Genomic DNA, 25297 nt, shown 5'->3' with positions numbered 1-25297 from the left:
ACTTGCCTATTTAAATAAAGGTTAAATAATATACATTTAAAAATAAAAAATCTATTCCAGACAATAAAATGAGCCCATTCTCCTATAGCTCCTCCACCATTCTTCTCTGTTCAAAATGGAGATGTTCTCAGTGGCGCTGCTCGTGCTCTAATAGACGTCTTAATAGGACAGATACAATGATGCGATGTCTATCTAAGTCTATGAACATTCCTGCAATGTTCATAGATACATTTTTTCTATCGTTCACTAACTCGTACAGTAGGTGGCAGCAATACACTTTATAGGTTGCAGTCTGCCAATAAACCTCGAAGAAGAAGAAGAATATTTGCCAACAATAAGGGGTTTCGATTAATCTGGCCCGGGCGACCAAAGGTAGCCATGTTTTGTATCGAGTGGAAATTGATTGCGTTTGTTTTTAAACCGGGCTAACTCCCGGGCGTAAGCCAGGTGCCCCGTTCAAAGCCCACTGCGTAGTCGGCTCAAAAAAAAACATTAAGTGACGTAATTAAGCATGTGGAAATTAGTTTGATTCTGTGTTTTCACATGCGAAAGTGATTTATTTTGATAAAAACGATTTATCTGCCTTCCCAATGAAAACTGGTTTGAAAATGCTAAGAGATGTTGTATGATTCTGGACGAGCCACCGTGCTGCCTTGTGGACAACATGACCGAGTGGCGCAGATTACTGTTCTATTCGAAAAGTGCGCTCCTCCCTCACCGCTTTTGCCCATTCATGTGACGGCCCAGAGACCGGTGCCCCACGGTTCAGCATAATCGAATCCATCCATTGGTCCCTTCCGCCCCATGTCATTTGATTGGTGAAGTAGTTTGCACTGCAGTCACCTCAAGGAGTGTAGCAACGTGAACTGTCAGACACAGATGGTGCACTTGACATGGAGAGGTATCGGTAAGTTGTCTTGTCTTTTTTTTGTTAGCAACTTGGAGGAGACTAGACACAATTGCACCCGGTACATTCATTGCCTTTGACAAGCTAGCATGTCACCTATGTATTAATAGCGCGCATACTATCTGGATAGAGCAAGGTTAATTGGGCTGACTATAGCTAACGTTAGCTCATTTAGATAATGGGCATTTCCATGTAAAACGCCCCATGATTCACGAGCACTAAGTTCATTAGAGCGCATTACATTTGGTGTCAAATGAAAGCTAAGAGTCTATATATATTGTAATGACCTGACTAGATCATAAATGAACAATTGTCCAGACAGAGGCTTGAGTTTGCGAATTGACGGTTTATTAAACCAACTTTACACAGGCTACTGTTTGGGCCGTAGCACACGCCAAATAGATGACAGATAACCCACAAGCCAATCGTGACCTTCTCTTGTGAAGCCCAGACGTAAGAGAGAGAGAACAAAGGCTGAACCTGGTCTTAACTTCCAATGCTCCACCCCCTGCCCAACCCCCCCCCCCCCACGCCACTCCGCCAACCACCAGGATGCCCGGCATCAGAACATTCCAGGCATTCCCGTGATTGGCAGATAGCAGGTTGATTGACATGTCGGACCCCGCGAACACCGGGCACTGGTCAGTACAACACAACCACCTCCTAGCCTAACACATAACACACAGCTGTCTGTGCGGGTCGCTACACAGCCCCCCCCACCACAAAGACCGCCATTCAGCCACGTCGACAGTCTGCAGCTCACAGCAGACAGGCCCGCTCGCCCGACACACTGTGGCACAGACACCCTCCTCTGCCCGCAGCTCTCTCTCCCGTCCCTCTCTCCGTTCACAGTGGCGGCAGCTGTCTGCAGTACAGGGCCGACGGGACATGGCGTCGGCGTTGGAGTGGCGTGCCCCTGCCCTGTGCACCACCGTGAAGTAATACGGCTGAAGCTCCTCCAACCAGCGTGCCACCTGCCCCTCTGGCTCTGTGAAAGACATGAGCCACTGGAGAGCAGAGTGGTCAGTCCTTACAGTAAAGGGCAGACCACCCAGGTAGTACTTGAAGTGTTTGACGGAAGCCACAACAGCCAAGAGCTCCCGCCGGGTGACACAGTAGCGGCGCTCATGTATGTCAAATGTTTTGCTGAAGTTCGCCACCACTCTCTCCCCCTCTGGCCCCACCTGGGCCAGCACCCCACCCATGCCCACATTGCTCGCGTCTGTGTCCAGGATAAAGGGCAAGGTGAGGTCAGGGGGGGTGAGCACGGGGGGCCTCGATCAGTGCACGTTTGAGGGTGTTGAATGCCTCCTCACACTCCACTGTCCAAGTGAAAGCCTTGTCCTTCGGCAGCAGGCGGTTCAGTGGAGCAGCAAAGCTTGAGAAGCCCGTACAAACCTCCTGTAGTACGAGGCCAGGCCCAGGAAGCTCTTCAGCTGACGCTGGTCGGTGGGGGTGGGCCAGTCTCTGACAGCCCCTACCTTGTCCTCCATGGTGCTGATCCCCTCCTTCCCCACTCGGTGGCCCAAAAAGGACACCTCTCTCCTCATGAAGTGGCACTTCTCGGGGTGGAGCTTCAGACCTGCGGCAGCCACCCTCTCCAGCACACGCCGTAGCGCCCCCAGGGCTGACTGGAAGGAGCTGCCATGGGCCAGGATGTCATCGAAGGTATACCAGACACTGCTGTCGGGGGATGCCATCCAGCACCTTGTCCATCAAACGCTCAAAAGTAGCTGGAGCGTTGCACAGGCCAAAGCACAGGACCTTGAACTGCCAGTGTCCTCTGTTAGTGGAGAACGCAGTTTTGGCTCTGGCCTCTGGGGAGAGGGGCACCTGCCAGTAGCCACTGCGGAGGTCTAGTGAGGAGAACCAGGAGGACCCCCTAACCAGGTCCAGCGACTCATCGATACGTGGTATGGGGTATGAGTCCTTCCTGGTTACCTCATTAGGCCGCCTGTAGTCCGCACAGAACCTCAGCTTGCCCCCCTTCTTCGGAACCATGACGACTGGCGCCGCCCAGGGGCTGTCTGAGGGCTCAATGAAGTCTGCCCGCTGCATCTCCAACACAGCCTTGTCTGCCGCCTCCTGGCGTGCCAGCGGGATACGGCGAGGACGCATCTTGATGGGTCGAGCATCACCTGTGTCGATCTCATGCTGCACCAGATGAGTCTGACCCACCTCTTCCTCACTCAACGCAAAGCTGTCTCTGAATTCAAACAGCAACTGCCACAACCGTTCCTGCTGCTCGGCGTCAAGACCAACACAGTTCCTCCCCCATATCTCCCTCACTGCAGACAGTGTCCTCTCCTCTCCCATCTGGGGTAGCTGGGCTGGGGGGGTGCGGCCCGGGCTCACAGAAGGCTGTGTCATGGAGGTATTTGGGGGAATGTAACACACCGCCGTAGGTGACGGGGGGACTGGGGAAAAGTCACACACAGCTGTGGGGGAGGGGGCGCAGCCATGAGTCTCTGCTGCTTTAACTGTTGGAGTAAAGGGTTTGTTGGGTTGAGTGAATGTGACATTAGGGGGGGCCATGGTGACTTCCGTCCCTCCCTGGATGCTCAGTGTGCCCCTATTTAGGTCTAACTGGCAGCCTGTGCTCCTAAGAAAGTCCAACCCCAGGATACAAGGGTCCTGCACAGCCGCCACCCACACAGGATGACGCACAGTCCTGCCCCCTACTGTCAGAGTCATTATTCCCTTCCCTTTCATGGGTGCCAGCTCACCTGTGACTGTGCGGAGCTGCACAGTTGTAGGCTCACACTGAGTCCAACCTGGCACAATATCTGGCCTCACCAGGGTTACTGTGGACCCAGTGTCCACCAGGGCGGAGCAGGGCACCCCCTCCACAGTGACAGGGACATGACAAAAGTCCCCAACACAGGTCCGGCCCACCACAACAACAGGCTCCATCCGCTTGCCCTCGTCTGCTTCTGGGGGAAGTGGAGCCTTGCTTCCCCGTCTGTGCCGGTGGGCTCCTCCTGAAGATGATGGTGGTTGGGATAGAAAGCCAGGGGTCCGCACTACCCGGTCTATGCGGACCCCGAGCCGTTTCCCTGAGCTCTGAGGGACATGGGGCAATCTCGGCGCAGATGGCCTGGCTGGCCACAACCCCAGCAGACCCTGGGACCAGGGCGTGTTTCGTGCCGCCTGTAGCGACACAGCACGAATGAGTTTTGTCATTTCGGCCACCCAAGCAGGCTTTTCTGGCTCCGGGCTGCTCTGCCCCCCAGCTCGCACAGAGGGTGTGTCTCCCTGCACCCCCACCAAAGCCCCAGCTGAAGCCCCAGCCCACACCAGCTCCCTCTCCAAAGCCATCTCCAAGGCTGTCTGCAATGACTCAGGATGAGCCAGCTGGGTCTGTATGCGCAGCTCCGTAGGAGAGAGCGCCTGTATGAACTGGTCCCGTGCTAGCTCGCTCTGCACGGAGGGGGGCATGTGAGCATATGCCCGCCGAGAGAGGCTCTCAATGTCATTAGCGTCTATTACTCAGTTCGGAGCGCAGTAGCCCGGGCTGTACACACTGTCCATAGCGCCTCCTCAGTGCTCCCACTAAAGCACCATAATCAAGCCTGTCCTCGGGGCTAATCAATATCAAACAGGCCAGAGCTTCATCCGTGAGGCATAAAGCCAACTGCAGTGCCCTTTCTTCATCCGACCACCCCCTAAAATGAGCTAACAGTTCAAACTGAGCATGAAAAGCTTCCCAATCCGCCTTACCGGAATACTTCGGGGTCTTAACAGATACGGACGCAGCCGGGAACTGGGCGCCGCCATGTTTGTTTACATCCTGAGCCCCAGATTCCTCGTCACGCCGCGTCGACGTCACCACTTCGGTCCGCCCACCAGAATCCGCGCAAAATACAGTCGACGAAGCACTCATGCCCGCTTCAGCCGCCATCGCTCTAACGTCCTCCCTCAAGCGGCCTCTGCGCTCCGACGCCCTGGCGGTCTCCTCAGACAGAACCCCCGACGTCCATTCACACGCACCTCCTTGGCCATAATCGTCCCCTACCTCCACCTTCACTTTCGGATTCCCTCGAAGCATTTTCAATCCCCGTTCTCATCTACGGTAGCTAGCCACATAAGTCAGCTAGCTAGCTGGCTAACTTGTATCAACGTTTTTACTTCTGACACCAATGTAATGACCTGACTAGATCATAAATGAACAATTGTCCAGACAGAGGCTTGAGTTTGCGAATTGACGGTTTATTAAACCAACTTTACACAGGCTACTGTTTGGGCCGTAGCACACGCCAAATAGATGACAGATAACCCACAAGCCAATCGTGACCTTCTCTTGTGAAGCCCAGACGTAAGAGAGAGAGAACAAAGGCTGAACCTGGTCTTAACTTCCAATGCTCCACCCCCTGCCCAACCCCCCCACGCCACTCCGCCAACCACCAGGATGCCCGGCATCAGAACATTCCAGGCATTCCCGTGATTGGCAGATAGCAGGTTGATTGACATGTCGGACCCCGCGAACACCGGGCACTGGTCAGTACAACACAACCACCTCCTAGCCTAACACATAACACACAGCTGTCTGTGCGGGTCGCTACAATATATTCTATGAAATGTCATTCTATGTCATTCTGTTACCAAATAGGTAACCGAATGACTGCACCTAAATTGTCTACTATGGGAACTCCTAGTAGTCACAACTCCGTTGGGTCACGTTCTACTGTACTGTCATACATGTTATGTTCAGGTCATAACTGTTTTCTTTATCGGTCTGTCGTGTGGTGGTCAACGCAAACGTGTGAAACAAGTCTTAACAGTCTCTCGCTGTCTTCCTCTCGCGCTCTCTTCATCTTTGTCTTTTGTCTGTCTTCTCTCCAGTTAATGTCATCTATCCATTAGCTGTAACCAGCACTCTCACCCTCCGAGAACCGACTGACACCCCACCCTGGGTGTCCATGGACGTTGGAATATAGTTGAAATTTGGTCAATCCAAATCTGAACCAATCATCGACGTCTGTTTCACAAGTTTGGACAGTACAGTGAATACAATTAGAGAATGTAGGTCAGTATATATAGTACAGTAGAGCCCACTAAAGTACAGTATAATTTACTGTAATGAACTACTGTGCTGTACTGTGATGTCCGAACTTGTGAAACATAGATGTCTATGCTTGATCCAGACCACCCAAATTTGGTCTTGTTTTGCAGCGGAGCTCATTACAAGTGGCAGTGTGCAAATCCTCATACTAACATACTTAATAGTATGCAAAACAATGTTTTATAGTATGCAACATTTTTTTAAAGTACTCAATGCGTCATATAAAGTGAGATTATATGATATAATGTGAGTGCCATTTGTTAATTTTGGTACAGCGCGTCAGATCATCTGATTATCAGCTGTTGTCAAAGACGAGTGAATTCTACTAGATCAAACGTAGAAATGAGTGTGCAGTTTAATGTATGTAGTACTCTTGTATGGGTATTTTGACAGGGCTAGTGTGTAGAAAGGAGGAGGATGTACACTACCGTTCAAAAGTTTGGGGTTACTTATGGACACCTCGCAAGTCCTCAACCGGCAGCTTCATTAAATAGTAGCCACAAAACACCAGTCTCGACGTCAACAGTGAAGAGGTGACTCCGGGATGCTGGCCTTCTAGGCAGAGTTCTCAAACTAGACACTGATGTACTTGTCCTTTTGCTCATTTGCGCACTGGGGCCTCCGACTCTTTCTTGTCTGGTTAGAGCCAGTTTGCGCTGTTCTGTGAAGGAAGTAGTACACAACATTGTACGAGATCTTCAGTTTCTTGGCAAATTCTCGCATGGAATAGCCTTCATTAGAACAAGAATAGACTGACGAGTTTCAGAAGAAAGTACTTTGTTTCTGGCCGTGCTGAGCCTATAATCGAACCTACAAATGCTGATGCTCCAGATGCTCAACTAGTCTAAAGAAGGCCAGTTTTATTGCTTCTTTAATCAGAACAACAGTTTTCAGCTGTGCTAACATAATTGCAAAAGGGTTTTCTGATGATAAATTAGCCTTTTAAAATGATCAACTCGGATTATCTAACACAACGTGCCATTGGAACACAGGAGTGATAGTTGCTCATAATGGGCCTCTGTACGCCTATGTAGATATTTCATTAAAAATCAGCCATTTTCAGCTACAATAGTCATTTACAACAATAACTATGTCTACTCTGTATTTCCAATCAATTTTATGTTATTTTAATGGACAAAAAAAATTGCTTTTTTTTTCAAAAATAAGGACCTTTCTAAGTGACCCCAAACCTTTGAATGGTAGTGTATACATTTTCGACCTTTGTGTACCTGTTCAGGATACATCGCCATGAAGCGAATTACATTAAACTTTATACATTTCTCTACAGTACAGATCAGAGACCCATGGTGTCATTCTGTTACCATTATTCTGTTACTGGGTGTTTATCCACTTCACTTACTGTAGTTCAATAACCAGACTATGTTTTTTTAACTCATGGTGTCATGTACGGTAGCTGACACCCCATTCTTTCTGCAGACATCTTTGAATCTTAATTCCGAGTACATATTTAACAAAGTTATTTCAAAATGTGGTCACACAAAACTGAGGGATATTTTACCGTCGTTCTGTTACGAAACGTTACATTTGCACTGCTCTTCAAGTAAATGTTGTTTTCAAAAATCTGTGGGAGTTGTTAATTAGGCCTAGTCCTCGAGTTGTATGGTTTGTGTAACTTTGCAATCAATGTTTTTTGTTTGGCATACTTTTAAAGTAAAAAATCAGTCTGTTACCATGGAATTGCCCTTATCCCAGGTCATAAAATTAACACCTGCCAAATGCGATTTGATTTAGGTATTGGTGGGTAAGACTGTCTATTTCACCAGCCACATTGGCGGGAGGTCAATTTTCAGGGCATTACAGTGAATTACATTTCTGAATAAAAATAGTTAAGGCAAGTTGAGCACATGTGAGTGTCAATTTATTGAAGAAAAATGCTGCGGTAGCTGTTTTCAAAGCATGTCTTCTGTTTTGATTCAGAGATGCTAATCGCACAAAGAAATACAAAGTCTATATCACGCACCAACACTGCCTGGCAGGAGAGCTGTACGCTCTGAGTGAAGTGCTGATAGATTCATTTTTGGAGGCGCAGTGCAGAGGCATAAAAGTTGTTGGTCTAATTTAGTCTAAAGTCTACAAAGTGAGACTTTGTACTTGCTTCTTGGCTATTGATATTGTTTTGTTCACAAGCTCAGTTATTTGTCCATGTTAGTTTGAGTCTGCTGATAGTGAAGAGATGCCCAAATCTCACACGCTGACACATTATACTAATTCAGTGACCCTGTTACCTTGGTAACCTCTTGTCATTAAAGGGGCAGCTAAACATTTTTGTATCTGATATTTTGGTTAAAAGACTCGGTCACAAAAACATGTAATTACATTTAGAAACATACCACATTATTTCTTACTACGTAATAATATATTTCTTGCTTTTAGAAACATTACAAGGCATGGTCATCCATTTTGTTTTAATGTAATTATGGCAAGAGAGCGAGAGAATACTTAAGTTCACACAGGACACCAGATAAAGACAGGAGAATCTCACCAGATAGGACAGACTGACCCTAGCCCCCCGGCAAATAGATTATTGCAGCATAGATAGTGGAGTCTGAGAGGGTCAGGGGACACTGGCCCTATCTGACGATATCCCCGGACAGGGCCAACTAGGCAGTATATAACCCCACCCACTTCGCCAAGGCACAGACCCCACACCACTAGAGGAATAATAATAGACCACCAACTTACTACCCTGAAACAAGGCTGAGTATAGCTTAAGAAGATCTCCTCCACCGCACAAGCGCAAAACCGGACGGAAGATCACATCAGTAGCTCAACTCACTCAAGTCGAGTATATCGGGGGGGGGGAAGAAGCCTGTTACAACGTGACATAACCCTCCTAGGGGCGGCATGGGAGAGCACTAGTAAGCTAGTGACTCACCCCCGTAATAGGCTTAGAGGCAGAGAATCCTAGTGGCGAGGAGGGGAGACGGCAAGGGCGGTTCATCACTCCAGTGCCTTACAGTTCACCGACGCCAACCCAGGGCCAGACTACACTCAATCATAGGACCTACTCTGTAAAGACTTAAACGCAGACTCTCTTGACCTTTCTCACATGGATAGGTAGACCATTCCATGAACATTTAGTTCTATAGGAGAAAGCCCTGCCTTCAGCTGTTTGCTTAGAAATTCTAGGGACAATAAGGGGGCCTGCGTCTTGTGACCATAGCGTGCGTGTAGGGACACTACGTATGTGGACACCTCTTCAAATTGGTGGATTCGGCTATTTCAGCTACACCCGTTGCTGACCGGTGAATAAAATTGAGCACACAGCCATGCATTCTCCATAAACAAATGTTGGCAGTAGAATGGCTCGTACTAAAGAGCTCAGTGGCTTGCAACGTGGCACCGTCATAGGATGCCACCTTTCCAATAAGTCAGTTAATCAAATTTCTACCCATGTAGAGCTGCCCCGGTCAACTGTTAGTGGCGTCACTGTGAAGTGGAAACGACAAGGAGCAACAACGGCTCAGACGTGAAGTGGTGGGCCACACAAGCTCACAGAACGGGACTGCCGAGTGATGAAGCGCATGGCGCGTAAACATCATCTGTCCTCGGTTCCAACGCTCACCACCGACTTCTAAACTGCCTCTGGAAGCAATGTCAGCACAATAACTGTTCGATGGGAGCTTCATTAAATGTGTTTCCATGGCCGAGCAGCCGCACACAAGACTAAGGTTACCAAGTGCAATGCCAAGCATCAGCTGGAGTGGTGTAGAGGTCACTCCCATGCACAAAGCGAGGTCCATACAGAAATTGTTTGTCGAGATCAATGTGGAAGGACTTGACTGGCCTGCACAGAGCCCTGACCTCAACCCCATCGAACACCTTTGGGATGATTTGGAACACCGTCTGCGAGCCGGGCCTAATCGCCCAACAACAATGACGGGTAGGCCGTCATTGTAAATAAGAATTTGTTCTTAACTGACTTCCCTAGTTAAATAAATGTTCAATAAAATAAATAATAAAACCTCGCTAATGCTCATTGCTGCGGGGACTTGCTTCCATTCAGCCATCTTCCAACATCCAATGGAAAGCCTTCCCAGGGTGTTATAGCAGCAAAGGGGGGGACTAACTCCATATTAATGCCCATGACTTTGGAATGAGATTTTCGAGCAGGTGTCCACATACTTTTTGGTCACGTAGTGTATGTTCAGCAGGACCAAATTGAAAACATTGGTAGGAGCAAGTCCAGTAAAACCTTGGAATCAGCCCTAGCCTTAACAGGAAGCCAGTATAGAGGCTATAGCGCTGGAGTAATATGGTCTAGTTGTTTGGTTCTAGTGCTAAACACGGCTGCTACAATTGACTAACTGAAGTGTATTTAGTGCTGTAGCTGGAAAGTAGATCTAGAAGTGACACAAGCATGGATTTGTTTTTTGGTGTAATGTTTGGACAAAAAGTTTCAAATGTTTTAATGTTATGAAGATGAAGAAATGCTGCCCTTGAAATATTCTTTATATGTTTGTCAAAAGAGATCAGGGTCCAGAGTGAAGTCGGGTCCTTCACAGTTTTAATTTGAGACGACTCTACAACCATCAAGATGAATTGTCTGATCAAACAGCAGATCTCTTTTTGTTTTTTGGGACCTAAAACTAGCATCATTGTTTTGTCAGAGTTGTTTAAAAGTAGCTTACACTGTCAAAGGTTGCATTGGGCTACAAAGTACCTACTAGCTAACTGATAGACTGGGTTGCATTTGGTGTGTGTTTTACCAGTTACCCATCTAACTTCTACCTAGGGTTTACACGGTAGTTACATATGTTGTCAAAGTCATTGGTACCACATTTTCTGGTTGTCATCAGTGGATAAATGTAGACTTTGTTGTTCTCTAGCTATCTTAGTGTTCAGTTTTGAGGAACATGCGTGTGAAAAAACTACTAAATTGTTTTACTTCTGCAGACTTTATTTTTCCAGAAATGTTTCAATTGCGTAAGACATTGTCATTACTGCTGTTTTTAGGGACTCTAAATTGTAATCGTAGTAGTTGACTGACCTCCATGTATTTTCTGTTTTCAGTGACTGGTAGTGACACCAGCAACCCCCATCAGCTTGGTCAGCCATGAGAGCTGCTATCTGAGGACTTACGCCACCACCACCACTATGAAGGTCCCTGCCAACCTCAATATTTCCTATGGGGACATGGATCCCCCTGACACCCCTCCCACCATGTCCATTGACAAGCTCTTCCCAGCACTCCTGGAGTGCTTTGGGATCATCTTGTGTGGCTACATTGCTGGTCGAGCAAACATCATCACATCCACACAGGCCAAAGGATTGGGGAACTTTGTGTCCAAGTTTGCCCTCCCAGCATTGCTCTTTAAGAACATGGTACTGTTGGACTTTGGCAATGTCATCTGGCCATTTCTGTGGAGTATTCTCATCGCCAAAGTGTCTGTGTTTTTCATTGTGTGTGTGATTACACTACTGGTTGCCAGTCCCGACACTCGCTTCAGCAAAGCTGGTCTCTTCTCAATCTTTGCTACTCAAAGCAATGACTTTGCTTTGGGATATCCTATTGGTGAGTGTGTTCTTCTTTCCATCCTTTCAGTTTTACTCCACTTGATGAAGGAAAAAGGAAACCACACACTGCTCTTGATAGTATCAGTGATCTTTAATAAGCTTTACGTATCGGTGCGTCATTTTATTAAAGATCAGTGTTACTATCAAGAGCAGTGTGTGGTTTCCTTTTTCCTTCATCTTGTTCAACTGTTACCATGCACCTGCAGAAAAGATTGCTCAGATGTGCGAGTGCCTTTTTGAATTTTGAGTTTCACTCCACTTAAAATTTGAGAGCCTCAGAACAAAGGAAATTGATGTCTCGAATGTCTTTTATACTTTAATTGTTATTTGGTTGGTTTGTGACAGATTTTGATTCACTCTGCTCTCCTCCCTAAAATATACCTTCCTAAACTGTACCTTTTTTTATTAATTTTTAAAATATATTTTTACATTTTTTACAGTTGAGGCCTTGTATAAGAACACCCACCCGGAGTACCTACAGTACATCTACCTGGTGGCCCCAGTGTCTCTCATGCTTCTCAACCCAATTGGCTTTGCCTTCTGTGAGATCCAGAAGTGGAGGGACCAGAGAGACCAGCAGCAGAACAAACTCCAAATAGTGGGTGTGGTCATCCTTCAAGTTCTGAAGAACCCCATCGTCTTCATGGTTGTTATTGGCATCATCTTCCACTTCATCCTGGCCCAGAAGATCCCTGCTTTCATGGAGCAGTTTGTGGACGGCCTGGCCAACTCTTTTGGAGGAGCGGCTCTGTTCTACTTGGGCCTCTCCATGGTGGGCCAGTTGGGAAAGCTCACCAGGTCTACTGTTGTAGCCCTGATCCTGCTCATCACTGCAAAACTGTGAGTGTTTTGGGGTGGATTTAGGAGGGATTGTTTGAGAATGTTAGGGTAGATTATTACACGTGTACAGTATAATGGCCTTTAAAAAAAATATATATATATATTTTTAACCTATTACTGACTTAAACTGTGATATAATTTCATATTCATATAGGCCTGCAGTTCATATGTTCTTAAAGCGTTAGTTGTAATTATACAGTGTCAGGACCTAAGACCACACCTGCTTGTTATTACATTTTTGTGTTGGTGTAATGTCATGCAGGTCTGGGCCTGTCGGAGAGCTGACAACATGTTATTGACTCAGAATTAACTCTAGATCCATATAGGTCTGTCACACACAAGGGAACCGTAGGCTCATGACTACCATTGTATTACCAACATTCTTCAATGCTGGCACCCACCCACATTTCAGTGTTTTGACCTGCAGAACATTATTGTCAAGGGTTAGGAGAAGAAATAGTCTCTTTCTTCTCGCCTGATGATTCATTGTGAAGGAATCCAGTGTTTCTCTTGTAAACCTTTAGTAACGTTAAACTTTAAATAACATGTTTTTTTTGTGTTTTTTTTTCCTTCTGGAGGTTGGTGATGCCGTTGATCTGTCGAGAAATGGTGGAGCTACTGTATGCCGACCACACCAACTCTGGTCTCAACCAATCCAGTCTCTCCAACTATGCCTTCCTCTATGGAGTCTTCCCTACTGCCCCCAGTGTGGCCATCTATGCTGCTCACTATAACATGGAGCTACAAGTTGTAAGTCACCAACCCTCTCCTGTATGGATAGAAATTAGGGATGCACCGATATGACATTTTTTACCGATATCTGATATTTTCTTTGCCCCCCCCCCTCTAAAAAAAACAATACCGATATTTATTTTTTAAATTTGTGGCCTTTTAAACATTCTAGTACAGTTAAATAATTGAAACCCACACACTGACCAACAATTTATTTTGTTGGCATTTATGTCCCCATTACCAGTAAAACATAAACAAAACCTATTTATTTCACTTACTTGCTGTGCTGTTTCGTTGTTCATTTGTTCAGTCATTTCATTCTCAACCAGGATTTCATCATACATGTCAAGCAGTGAAGTTCCAGCTCTGTCTGTCTGTGGCGCCTCTTCCTCCGTGCGCACTGTCACTCTCTGTCCGTTTCCATCTTGTCCAGCTGTCTGTAACATTTCACGTAAAACCTGTTTCTTGTCTGCATCGAATTAGCGGTCCTTATACCTAGAGGCTCAGAGAGAATGCCACCAAATCGCTTGTTCACAGCCTGTCGGCAGTTTTGTTGAGAAGGCATTTCAATGCCACGACAGAGGTTATCACGTCTGCTGCAGATACAGTTGATGAGCTTATTTCTCCAGTCAGTTGTTCGAAGGGAGACAGGCGTGTTCAGGTTTCAAACATGTTCTCAAATGCCATTTGAAATGGCAGCAGCCGTATGAGAACAAGCACATTCTTGAACAAGCAACACGGCTTTCCTGAGTACGGAATCCTCGTTGACCCACTGTGCTGTCAGACTCTATGCTTATGGGGCTGACATAGCAAGTAGCTACAATACTGTGTAAGTCTGGTAGGGCAACATTTGAAAAATAGCACCTACTTGGTAGTGTTTACCGGTGCTCGACCAGTTGGCAAAAGCCAACATCATCCACGACAGAGATCTGTTGACTGTCAAGGGCAATGAATTACATTATCTTGGCATTTAATGGATTTCGCCTTTTGAGTTGTCACGCTAAAATATTCTTACTATTTCAAATAACTGCTGGACTTGTTGACTGCTCGATCCACACAGCAGACATTGTGGGCTAGGTTAGGAATGCTGTGCGGCACATGTGGCTCTATATTTCTTGTGGCGTCATTACGTCATCTACCTACGTTATATATATGAATGTCAGCTTTGACATCATTTTTACACATCGGACCAATGTTGTCATTTTTCGCTAATATCGTCCGTTTCTGATATGCTTACCGATTTAAAAATAATAATATATATTTTTTTAAAGTTGTGCATCCCTAATAGAAATGTATGCCGTAGGAAGACATTGACCGTGTCATAATTGTTTTCTAACAGGTTACCTCGGGGATGGTACTAAGCACATTCCTCTCAGCTCCCATAATGTATGTTTCTGCTTGGTTGCTGACAATACCATGGATGGACCCCAAACCATTGATGGATTCACTGCAGAATGTCAGCTTTAATGTCAGCATCATCAGCTTAGTTACACTGGTGAGTTGCCTGCCTCCTTAGTTACACTGCCTCCCCACCATTATGAACTATCATTAACTGTAGTCTTTATCAGCCGACTGGCTTTGTGCTGGTTAGCCTATTCTATTTCAGACAGGGTGGTCGGATTTCAGGAAATTATAAGCCCCAAGCACGGTGCTGTGATGATTTGTACTAAAGTGTCTTTGTACCTAATGCCATTTATATTGTGGAATTCGAGGACAGTAGTATTAGGTGATACAGTTTAGGCTGGTCTACATCAGTTCTGTATTGACAATGATCTGGAAAGCGCAGGAAGTCTATGAAGAGCAGGGATGGGGATGTGACTTGAAACCAAGCAGTTCAAAGTCATCAGCAGGAAGTGTATGAAGAGCAGGGATGGGGATGTGACTTGAAACCAAGCAGTTCAAAGTCATCAGCAGGATGTCTCTGTCTGGTGCCAATGATATGATACGTGAGACTTACTTCCTCCTATCATGTGACCTCAGTTTCACTTCTGTAATCGGGAACACATTGCTAGTAAAAATCTGATGGTGTAAAAAGGACTTTATAAATACATTTGATTTGGGACTGTTTATTTTCTGTTCCTGTTCCCATTCGACTTGCCATTTTATTTATTTATTTCTCGACTGGCGTCAATCTTTTTTATATACTGTGATATAATTGCACTGGCTTGCTCTAGAATGCATGTGGTGTTGTGATATGGGTTTATGAAATTGCAATTCCGGTTCACATGAAGACGTATGGTATCGTTTTCTGTATGGTTTGTGTAGAAGAGCATATCTAGTTTGAGGTCTTTTTGTTACAGGTTTGGACAGTGACTGTCATGTTCCTGAGTAAGAAATTCAAGAGACTACCTCACATGTTCACCCTCAACCTGTTCCTGGCACAGGCAAGGCTTTTGAACATCTGTTACTTTTCACAAAAACATTCTTCAACTGACACATTGTATGTCCAAGGAATAATGTCATATTGTCCATAGTAGAAAGTTGTAAGTGCAATATCACTGTGTAAAAGTTGTCATTGATTGTTGCTTTCTATTGACGTGTGCCTCTCCGTGCGTCCAGATTCTAGCTTGTGTCGGCATGATCCTGTGGAACTTTGTCGTGCGCCAAGACAGCTTCATTGGACACGTGTTGACGTTCACACTGTTGTACGGCTCACTGTACAGTACTTACGTGTGGCCAGGTATGTCCGTCACCCGCACGACCATCGACTTTATACCACCACCATTCTCTCCTACAGTATGCTGTTGTGTTGCGCGTTTGACATGCTGCGATTCGAAAGGAAAAAGGGTGAACGGTGTGGCGTCTAGCGACGACGATGATCTCGAGCTAGAGTGTGCGTTGTGGTGTTTTCAGGTCTGATAGCGTTTTCCCTTGTGCTGATGAAGAGGGGTGGTGAGCTGAAGGTTGCGCCAGGCTTCCTGGTGATTGCAGGCTGGGGGTGAGTCATGATTTTTATTTATTTTTTCCCCCACCTAAGTAATGAAATAGCTGGAAACCAAGGGACCTTTTTTGTTTGTTTGAATCTGCTGCTCAAACATGGTCCTTATCTGATGCCAACAGAGTCCCAGGCCTTGTGGCAGCAGTGCTCCTTATAACTGGGAAGAGGATGCCTGACACCATCGACTCTGCGTTCTTCTACGGGACACCCCAGGTGAGACGGACTGGGGAAAGTAGACATTCAGAATCGCCTCTCGTAGAACATGACTTCATCATCCTGACCTTCTGTCTTTTTGACTTCCGCAGAACATCTGCACCTCAGTTGTGCTTGCCTTCAGCATAGTGCTGAGTGGGGGCTCATTGATGGGCCTCAGTCGAGGCACATGGGATTCGAAGTACCAGGTCCTGGAGAGAGACTCTCTGTTGGGCACTACTGAGGATCTGAGGCCCCAGAGTTGCCCTGATACCCAAACTATCCCAGATATGTTGGAGCCAGGCAGAGCCAGAAGCATCAACCAAGGTATACTTGGTTTAGCAGGATTTATGACATGTATATTACAGTAGACTTGTTAATCAAGTGTGTGCTGATCAAATGTATCCTCTGTGTGTGTTGTCAGAGTGCCATATGTGTGACTGTGCTCCGTCCCAGCCCATGCCTGATATGATTGTCAGCACAAACAAAAATGACGCGCTTCTCATCGAGCCAGGTAGTGATTTTTAAGAAACCTCCTAACCTACATCCCTCTAGTCTTCATTTGAATTAGTTGTGTCAGATACCACCTCTTCCTGTAGACAAATGATATCGTTAAACCAAGGGCAAGGAGTTTCCCTGGTCAGGACAGGTGGTCAGACCAGGAAATACTCCTTGCCCCAGTTATCCCCACACAAATGTCACGTTTAGGTTAGTTAAGTGATTCATTTGAAACCATGTCATTACCCCGTGGGTCACCAGCCATGTCTGCTCTTTGGCCTTCCTCAGGTCAGTGTGGGACTGGCTGTGAGTCCACAGGCTGTCTACTGGCCCAGGAGGAGCAGCAGAGGCAGCTAGCAGACAGACAGGTGGCCCGCCACGTGCTCCTATGCCTACTACTGACCGTCAGCCTATTAGCTGTGAGTGACTCAGCATCACACAAAGCTGCAACCTAATTGGTTGGGATGTTGCTCAAGGGTCAGTTAATGTAGTGATTAAATGTTGTGCTCGAGTTATTATGCCATTACCTCACAGCTAGGCCTACCTTATGCAACACAGCCTGTTGATTTAGTTTTACCCCTGTCCTGCCCTTCAGTTTTTGGGTTAGTATGAGGATCCCTGTTTGACTGCATGTCTCTCTCCACGCTTTTAGAACCTGTCCAGCTGCCTGTGGTGGCTGTTTAATCGAGTTCCTGGGAGACTCTACTTAGAGCTGCAGTTCTTCTGTGCTGTGGTCAACTATGGACAGGTACAATAGGCCTGGCCTAGACATAATGGCATTAACAACTGCTCTATTCATGTTAATGGTGGTGTTTACATATCTGTGTTTTCTGTCCTCAGGGCTTCATCTCATTTGGGATTTTTGGTCTGGACAAACATCTGATAATACTGCCATTTAAAAAGAGGTAAGTGGTTCCCTGACTTGCATTTCATAGGATCTAGTAGTAAGCTGTGTGTTGAATAAGATGCCTTGACATGTATTTTTGTGCAGGATGTCCAGTCTGTGGCATAGTATGAAACCAGAGGAGCAGCCTCAACTGGTTGTGTCTGACGACATCATGATGACCTGCACTCAATTCACCAAATACCACAAAGAGCAGTGTGTCCGGGACATTGTCCAGAAGAAGAGGTCAGGGTCCACTTTGCTTATGATTTGACCGTCTGGCATAGTTTTTGTATACCCATTGATCATACCTAATATAAATTATTTTTTTTCATGGCTTTTGGTCCATGGGTGGTGTTCTCTCTTGCTTTTGTCTGTGCACCATCTTCCTCCTCCTGTCTATCTGCTCCCTCCTCCCCCTCTCTTTCTGTCGTTCCTATTGGCCCTGGTAGCTGTGGGGAGTGCCTAACTGGCCTGTTGGTGAATCTGTCCTCCGACACACAGGTGTGGGGAGAGGATGGTGGCGGACACTTTTCTTGGCAGTGAGCTGGTGGAGTGGCTGTTGCAGGTGGGTCTGTCACAGGACCGAGGAGAGGCGCTGCTCTACGGTGGCCGACTGCAGCAGGGTGGGGTTCTCCAGCACATCACCCAGGAGTACGGCTTCCAAGATGACGAGCTGCACTACCGCTTCACAGCGTAAGGTGGGCCCTGGGCAGGCCCCGTCTCAAGGGCTCTCCTGAGGCACAGGATGACAGAGGTCGGCTACCAACCTACCAAACCTGAAACCAGGTTTCTACCTACCTAGCAGTAATAACCAATAGAGGTGAATTGAAGAGTGCTGCTTTTTGAAATAGTCATACTGTTTTGCACATGGGAAATATGCAGTCATAACAAGCATTGAGCACTTGTTTGTTTTTTTTCTTTTGAACTGTCCTTTGTAATATGTTTGTGTGGTACCGTATGCATAACGAGATTTAAGTTTGCCAAGGAGACAGATCTAATCATGAATAATCTTGCAAAATGATGTTTGTCAAATATCTTGCATTATCATCAAGTTGTACAGACTAGCTTGTATACCCTCGAAGACACTCTTATACCATGAGGCTGATTGAACATGTTTTTTTATTTAGTTCGAATGACAAGAATGGTATTTGTCAATGTGACTTCAGGTATTAAAAATAGAATAATGTAATGTTGCTGTGTATTCTAAATATCCTTAATTTGGCCATTGTTTAGAACTTGAAAATAGGATACGGCAGCTAGATATATTTTGAATCATGTAGATAGAACGGTGTCAAATGTTTATGGATGCAGACTTGTCTGCTGAGGCTTAACTGTGGTTTTGGTTTTGACTTATTTTAATGATTCTTGGACAGGAAATATACATTTCTGATCTGTTATCTTTTGGGATTTCTAAATACACAATTACATTTCAGTTTGTTGGGAGAAAAGGAGGACAATACCAAATGTGCCAGATTAAATGTCATCTGTATTATGTGTTATTTTGGAGCAATGTTACCTTGTCCTTTTAATGGGGTTGTGCTTTTTACTGTTGCTAATAAGGTAATTGAGCCATGTATTCACCTTGTTTGGCATTATGAATGTTTGAATGATGGTTTGTCAATGTATTTTATTTTTCCCATGTCACTTGACTGAGAATATACGGTGTCATGTACTTTGAAGCCAACTAATGCTGCATGTTCCTCTGATTCCCAGCCTGTTCTGAAAAAAAAAAAAACAACTATTGCACCTCTGGTTTACGCAATTCCTTTTATACTGGTTTAAAACAGAAGTGGTGGATACATGTTGTGGTAAGGTGTGGCTCTATCTTTAGGCCTTTTCAGGGGGTTTCCAGATGCCTGCCGGCAGTGGTGTAATAACGTGATTTTGTCCTGTTCTTTTACTTCAAAGCCTATGTCAATCACTCAGTAAACAGCTCAAAGGTCAAACTAAAGGCAGCTCTCTCCTCAACTGCTCTAGTATTACTGTTTGGTTGAATATAATAGTTTTAAAATATAAAACAAGGATTTTAAAGAAAATGACAGATGTATTAATACTTTTTACTGATGAGCAGCAATTTGTGAAACTACCATTTACTGTTACAATGTAGTGAAATTATTGCATGCTGGGGTTTGATCTTGAAACAACCCCTTGTCATTCCAATATGAAAGATCGCACTAAATGTTACTGTACACGCTCAGTTCTTCCTGGCTTGAGTTAGAAAACAGGTGCACAACTGAAGTCGGGTCTTTAATACCACTTGATAAAAGTTTCTCCATCTCAGCCATCTTCTCCTTTTCTAACACTCTCATATTCTGCATGATCTTCTTTCCTTTGTCCTAAAAAAATAAAATGATAAATTTAAGCCAAATATTTGGTTCATCTTTAAAGGGTTAAGATGTATAGATTAGGAAAAAAGTTCTTCACCTTGGTGCTGTCTATGATTGCAGCCACCACCTCGTGTTTGACAAACAGTGGATGTTTGCGATCTGGCTTGCTCTGGAAACGGGGTATCTTCTTCACAGGGTCATCAAGGCCATAACAGGGAGAGCTAGTTTGCTTCAACTGTTTAATGTCTTTCACAAAGATGAAAGGTTTGAAAACCGACCTGATGGGTAAGAAAGGACCCTTAATATACAGTGATTTGCATAAACTTTAGATGGAACAATAACATGGCTAGGTAGGGTGTTTGAGCGGTGGCCAGCTACATACTGTACCTCTCAGGGTCAGGTGTTCCAGTGAAGTAGTGCACCCCTGGCAGGGTGGAGTCTGTTGGTACGACAGACACCATGCTTCCTGTTGTCATGAACATCCCCTCCATGTTGATGCCACTCTCCTTGTCCCTCAGGATTTCCATCATTGTCTCAGCTGTGATGTGTCCTAAATACTCAAAAGTAATTCATTGTAAATGATTTGTCGTCCTATATGAGGGCTCTCCGACCCTGTTCCTGGAGAGCTACCGTCCTGTGGGTTTTCACTACAAACCTAATTTGGCGCACCTGATTTGAATAATTAGCTGGTTGATAAGTTGAATCAGGTTAGTTACAACTGGTGTTGGAGCGAAAACCTACAGGTCGGTAGCTCTCCAGAAAAAAAGGGTTGGAGAGCCCTGTCCTATATGGATTCACTTCAGTTTTGATTCAAATTTTCTACACTTGACACAAGACAACTAATCCATAAAGCAAAGGCCTACATCTACATATTTAACTCACCTTTACTTCGCTCTAGTAGATTCCGTCCTTCGCAGTATCTGCTGCCAGACGCCTCTATTCTGGCTGTAGTCATGAAAGAGTACGTCTCAGCAAAACTGAACGGGGCCTTCCCGTCCCACCAGCCATGGCTCTTGGCATAATCCCTCATCCCAGGGTGTTCCTTGTCTATCTTGGTTGTTATGGAGTACTGATTGGAGATATTACGATATCCATCTAGAGGAGGATCAAAAACAACATTAAAAACTGTTATTGCTCTGCAAGTTCACAAGTTGGGCAAACTTAAACCCTGATAGCTTAAATGTACCTCCCACTTTCTCTGCTGCCCAGTACTTCCCAGACGTCTCCATCACCCAGGCCTCAGTCCTGTCGGAGATGAGGAAGCTGTTGTGGTAGGTAAAGCCAGACTGGTCCTCCATGCAGTTTCCTCCCTGGCCATATTTCTCCAGCAGCTCAGCAATAACATCCACAGCCTTCTGAGCAGTCTCTGCTCTCTCCAGACCAAGTCTGCAAAGACAAAACCATCACATTGATGTGTCCCCATTATTTGCTTTACAGTGCAATGCATTTTTATTTTACAAGCAATAATTAGTTGAAGACTGACAAACTACAGACAGGAACAGATATGTAATGATGTATGAATCAGCTGGCAGATATTCACCTGACAAAATCCATGCCAAGAAGGGCCTCCTCATCCTCAGCACTCTCTCTGCCCCAAACTGCCTCATTTCCGATGCACACCTGATGCTCGTTAGCCCCCATCTCAGCCCCCCACAACCAGGCTGGTCTGCTCAGCACAACCGCATTGGTATGGGCTGCCTGCTCAATTTCGATGTACGTGCACTACTCCGAGGAGCAAGACAGAAAGGGGACACAGCTGTCATTGTGTACCTACTGAGTGTAAGACAGGTGACATTTTCACATCACTACAGTATACATGTTGAAAACATGTACAGAGGAGGTCTTAAAAGACTTACTTCAACTTTTTCTCCTGCATTGTAGTCTCTTGCAGGGAAGTAGACCACCTCCTGGACCTCATCACAGGGCCTGTCGGAGTTCTTTCCGAAGACGATGCGCTGTCCCTGGGTGGCAGGGGGCAGAGCCACAAAGGTGTCACAGGAAGATGGGTACATTCTGGTGGGCAGAAAGAATTCAGCAACCAAACCAACCCACTGGGCAAATAATGTTATTTCAATGTGAGCATTTTGGTAATACCTGGTTGAGGCGTTGATCAATATTCTACATTTACGTATATCAATAAATTCTACATTTATTCACCCATTCAAAAAGACAATGTTGAATTCCCAATGTATTATAACTATCCTTTCAACCATCTAAAAACACAATTTCCATTGGAATAACAATGTCCGAGTTTTGGTTAAAAAGCACAACAAAGTTCAAATGGGAATGCAATGTCAGATATTTTCTACTTATACAACTTAATGTAGTCTGGGTAGCCATTTGATTAGCTGTTCAGGAGTATTATGGCTTGGGGTAGAAGCTATTTAGAAGCCTCTTGGACATAGACTCGGTGCTCCGGTACTGCTTGCCGTGGGGTAGCAGAGAGAACGGTCTATGACTAGGGTGGCTGGAGTCTTTGACAATTTGACACCACCTGGTATAGAGGTCCTGGATGGCAGGAAGCTTGGCCCCAGTGATGTACTGGGCCGTACACGCTACCTTCTGTAGTGCCTTGTGGTCGGAGGCCGAGCCATTGCCATACCAGGCAGTGATGCAACCTGTCAGGATGCTCTCGATGGTGCAGCTGTAAAACCTTATGAGGATCTGAGGACCCATGCCAAATCTTTTCAGTCTCCTGAGGGGAAATAGGTTTTGTAGTGCCCTCTCCACGACTGTCTTGGTGTGCTTGGACCATGTTAGTTTGTTGGTGATGTGGACGCCAAGGAACTTGAAGCTCTCAACCTGCTCTACTACAGGCCCGTCGATGAGAATGGGGGCGAGCTCGGTCCTCCTTTTCCTGTAGTCCACAATCATCTTCTTTGTCTTGATCACGTTGAGGGAGAGGTTGTTGTCTGTGCACCACACGGTCTGGATAAGAGCGTCTGCTAAATGACTTAAATGTAAATGTCTCTGACCTCCTCCCTATAGGCTGTCTCATCGTTGTCGGTGATCAGGCCTACCACCACTGGTCTACTGTTGCGTCATCAGCAAACAATGATGGTGTTGGAGTCGTGCCTGGCCGTGCAGTCATGAGTGAACAGGGAGTACAGGAGGAGACTGAGCACGCACCCGAGTGGCCCCCGTGTTGAGGATCAGCGTGGCAGATGTGTTGTTACCTACCCTTACCACCTGGGGCGGCCCGCCAGGAAGTCCAGGATCCAGTTGCAGAGGGAGTTGTTTATTCCCAGGGTCCTTAGCTTAGTGATGAGCTTTGAGGGCACACGGTGTTGAACGCTGAGCTGTAATCAATGAATAGCATTCTCACATAGGTGTTCATTTTGTCCAGGTGGGAAAGGGCAGTGTTGAGTGCAATAGATTGCATCATCTCTGGATCTGTTGGTGCTGGATGCAAATTGGTCTAGGGTTTCTGGGATAATGGTGTTGATGTGAGTCATGACCTGCCATTCAAAGCATTTCACTACAGACGTGAGTGCTACAAGGTCGGTGGTCATTTAGGCAGGTTACCTTAGTATTCTTGGGCACAAGGACTATGGTGGTCTGCTTGAAACATGTTGGTATTACAGACTCAAACAGGGAGAGGTTGAAAATGTCAGTAAAGACACTTGCCAGTTGGTCAGCGCATGCTCAGAGTACTCGTCCTGGTAATCCATCTGGCCCTGCAGCCTTGTATATGTTGACCTGTTTAAAGGTCAGTTGCAGTAGGCTAACCTCAAAATGTGGCCATGGATGTATAACTAATTTTACAGTTGAATAAATGGTGTCACGTTAGTTTAGAAGACAGCCTTAACTGTATTACTAAAGTATTACTGAATTGTGTTTGGTTGACAATGCAGCCAAATATCCTAATTTAAAGAGTATCTAATGCTTGGATAGAGACACTGGCTTAAAACTGAGCCACTGGCTTACATGTATTATTTAACTTTTAGTTTTGCTCTGGTTGGAGACCATTATTTATTTTTTAAATTTGATTTAACCTTTATTTAACTAGGCAAGTCAGTTAAAAACAAATTCTTATTTACAATGACGGCCTCCTGCGGGGACGGGGCCTGGGATTAAAAATAAAATAGAAAGATGAATCCAATATATATTTGTTCACTTGTCGACAAGTAAATAGGCTATTTACTGTACTGGAAAAGTGGAATTGAATTGTGTTTGTTTGAAAACGCAACAAAATATCAACATTTGAAGGAGATGTATCTTTGGCTTTAATTCCGGTTTGTCTTCAAATCGCGTCTCCATCTCAACCAAGAATCAATGTTAAAGAACAGGACTAAATCAAATCAACCTTTATTTAAAGTATCCCATTAAAGATACCAATAAAGTTAGGGTTGGGAATTGCCAGGGACCTCACGATACGATATTATCACGATAGTTAGGTGCCAATATGATATGTATTGGGATTCTCACGATTCTTTATGTATTGAGATTCGATACTGTGATTTTATTGCAATTCAATATTCCAAATATATTGCTCACTATACAGTATGTCTGCTGCTGAGGGACAAGAAAACCCTAGAAAACGAGTTTAGATCAGTCCTGGAAATAAAAGTGCTTTAAAAAAAATGTGCTCCCTATTTAAAAAGAAGATGGAGAACAAGCTATGAAGAAGGAGAAAATACTGGGGTTTTGGTGCAGATACAGCCAACAAGCGCAAAAATAATATTGCGGATGCGGATATGTAACTCGATTTTTCCCCCATTCACTAAAGAGCATAGCTGTATATCAACTCTCCAATATACAGTAGGAGGTGCTGCCCACTAAAAAACAATCTGACGGTAGATATAATGTTGAATATCTGACGTTGTTTAAAAAGGTACAAATTCAACATATTTTATATTTTATATGTTAAAAGTGTGTTGAAATTATGACATAATCATGTGGTTGAACTTTCACCCGCAAAACAACAGTTTACATTAATGACATTTAGATTCCACGTCACAATACGTTGCCAAATGCCAATGAGATAATTGATTCAACCTGTTTGTGCCCAGCGCGAAGCTACTGTGACGAAAGGCTATTTACAAAGAACACACTATGATAAAATACGCAGAAATGGTTGATGATTTTACAAAATGAACAAACAAAGCACTTGACCATACACTGGACATTGCCTGTCTAATGTGCCATCTGAAATAATCTGCTGATTTCAGCTAGGCATGTTAACATTACCTGTCACCGCAGTCAAGTAGCGGATCACAAATTGTAGCCGACACTTGAAATGTTTTAAGTATCCCCCTGATTCATTAAACTATAAACTTTCGTCCTTACTTTCACTTTTATTTCAATCTTTACCAGATTTCACAAGTGCGCACAATGACTGTTGTGACTGCCTCACTGTACGTCAGAGGTCACGCAC

The 25297-nt window shown here is 45.2% G+C and overlaps 2 protein-coding genes across 4 annotated transcripts; one reads left to right on the top strand and one right to left on the bottom strand.

Moving 5' to 3' along the window:
* Positions 1-749: 749 nt before the first annotated feature.
* On the top strand, positions 750-19961 carry gpr155a (G protein-coupled receptor 155a). 2 transcript variants are annotated; one of them, XM_046361615.1, is made up of 16 exons: positions 750-907; positions 11004-11505; positions 11948-12347; positions 12926-13097; positions 14419-14574; positions 15380-15463; positions 15639-15759; positions 15933-16017; positions 16140-16230; positions 16323-16536; positions 16634-16723; positions 16996-17126; positions 17360-17455; positions 17548-17612; positions 17699-17836; positions 18095-19961. In XM_046361615.1, the coding sequence occupies exons 2-16, from the start codon at positions 11088-11090 to the stop codon at positions 18288-18290; spliced, it is 2457 nt and encodes an 818-aa protein (XP_046217571.1). In that variant the 5' UTR covers positions 750-907; positions 11004-11087; the 3' UTR covers positions 18291-19961. The 2 variants fall into 2 exon arrangements, with proteins under 2 accessions (XP_046217571.1, XP_046217579.1); XM_046361623.1 differs by having other exon boundaries at positions 18043-18273.
* scrn3 (secernin 3) lies at positions 19344-25294 on the bottom strand. Of its 2 annotated transcripts, none has more exons than XM_046361661.1 (8): positions 25111-25294; positions 21777-21933; positions 21461-21642; positions 21107-21306; positions 20803-21015; positions 20308-20470; positions 20018-20198; positions 19344-19929 (listed from the first exon to the last, which is right to left on the bottom strand). In XM_046361661.1, the coding sequence occupies exons 2-8, from the start codon at positions 21930-21932 to the stop codon at positions 19768-19770; spliced, it is 1257 nt and encodes a 418-aa protein (XP_046217617.1). In that variant the 5' UTR covers position 21933; positions 25111-25294; the 3' UTR covers positions 19344-19767. The 2 variants fall into 2 exon arrangements, with proteins under 2 accessions (XP_046217617.1, XP_046217626.1); XM_046361670.1 differs by having other exon boundaries at positions 21777-21881.
* Positions 25295-25297: the final 3 nt, after the last annotated feature.

Source organism: Oncorhynchus gorbuscha, linkage group LG01, assembly GCF_021184085.1.
Source record: "Oncorhynchus gorbuscha isolate QuinsamMale2020 ecotype Even-year linkage group LG01, OgorEven_v1.0, whole genome shotgun sequence".
Taxonomy (NCBI): Eukaryota; Metazoa; Chordata; class Actinopteri; order Salmoniformes; family Salmonidae; genus Oncorhynchus; species Oncorhynchus gorbuscha.
Note: the sequence above shows the minus strand (reverse complement) of the source record. Positions and strands in the feature narration are given on the sequence as shown.

Excerpts from the sequence above, each read along its gene's own strand:
- gpr155a (XM_046361615.1), top strand. The coding sequence starts at position 11,088 with ATGAAGGTCCCTGCCAACCTCAATATTTCCTATGGGGACATGGATCCC. Across the intron at positions 11,506-11,947 it reads TGCTTTGGGATATCCTATTG|TTGAGGCCTTGTATAAGAAC; the intron begins GTGAGTGTGTTC and ends CATTTTTTACAG. Across the intron at positions 15,760-15,932 it reads CAGTACTTACGTGTGGCCAG|GTCTGATAGCGTTTTCCCTT; the intron begins GTATGTCCGTCA and ends TGGTGTTTTCAG.
- scrn3 (XM_046361661.1), bottom strand. The coding sequence starts at position 21,932 with ATGTACCCATCTTCCTGTGACACCTTTGTGGCTCTGCCCCCTGCCACC. Across the intron at positions 21,307-21,460 it reads CTTGGCATGGATTTTGTCAG|ACTTGGTCTGGAGAGAGCAG; the intron begins GTGAATATCTGC and ends TTGTCTTTGCAG. Across the intron at positions 19,930-20,017 it reads CAATCATAGACAGCACCAAG|GACAAAGGAAAGAAGATCAT; the intron begins GTGAAGAACTTT and ends TTATTTTTTTAG.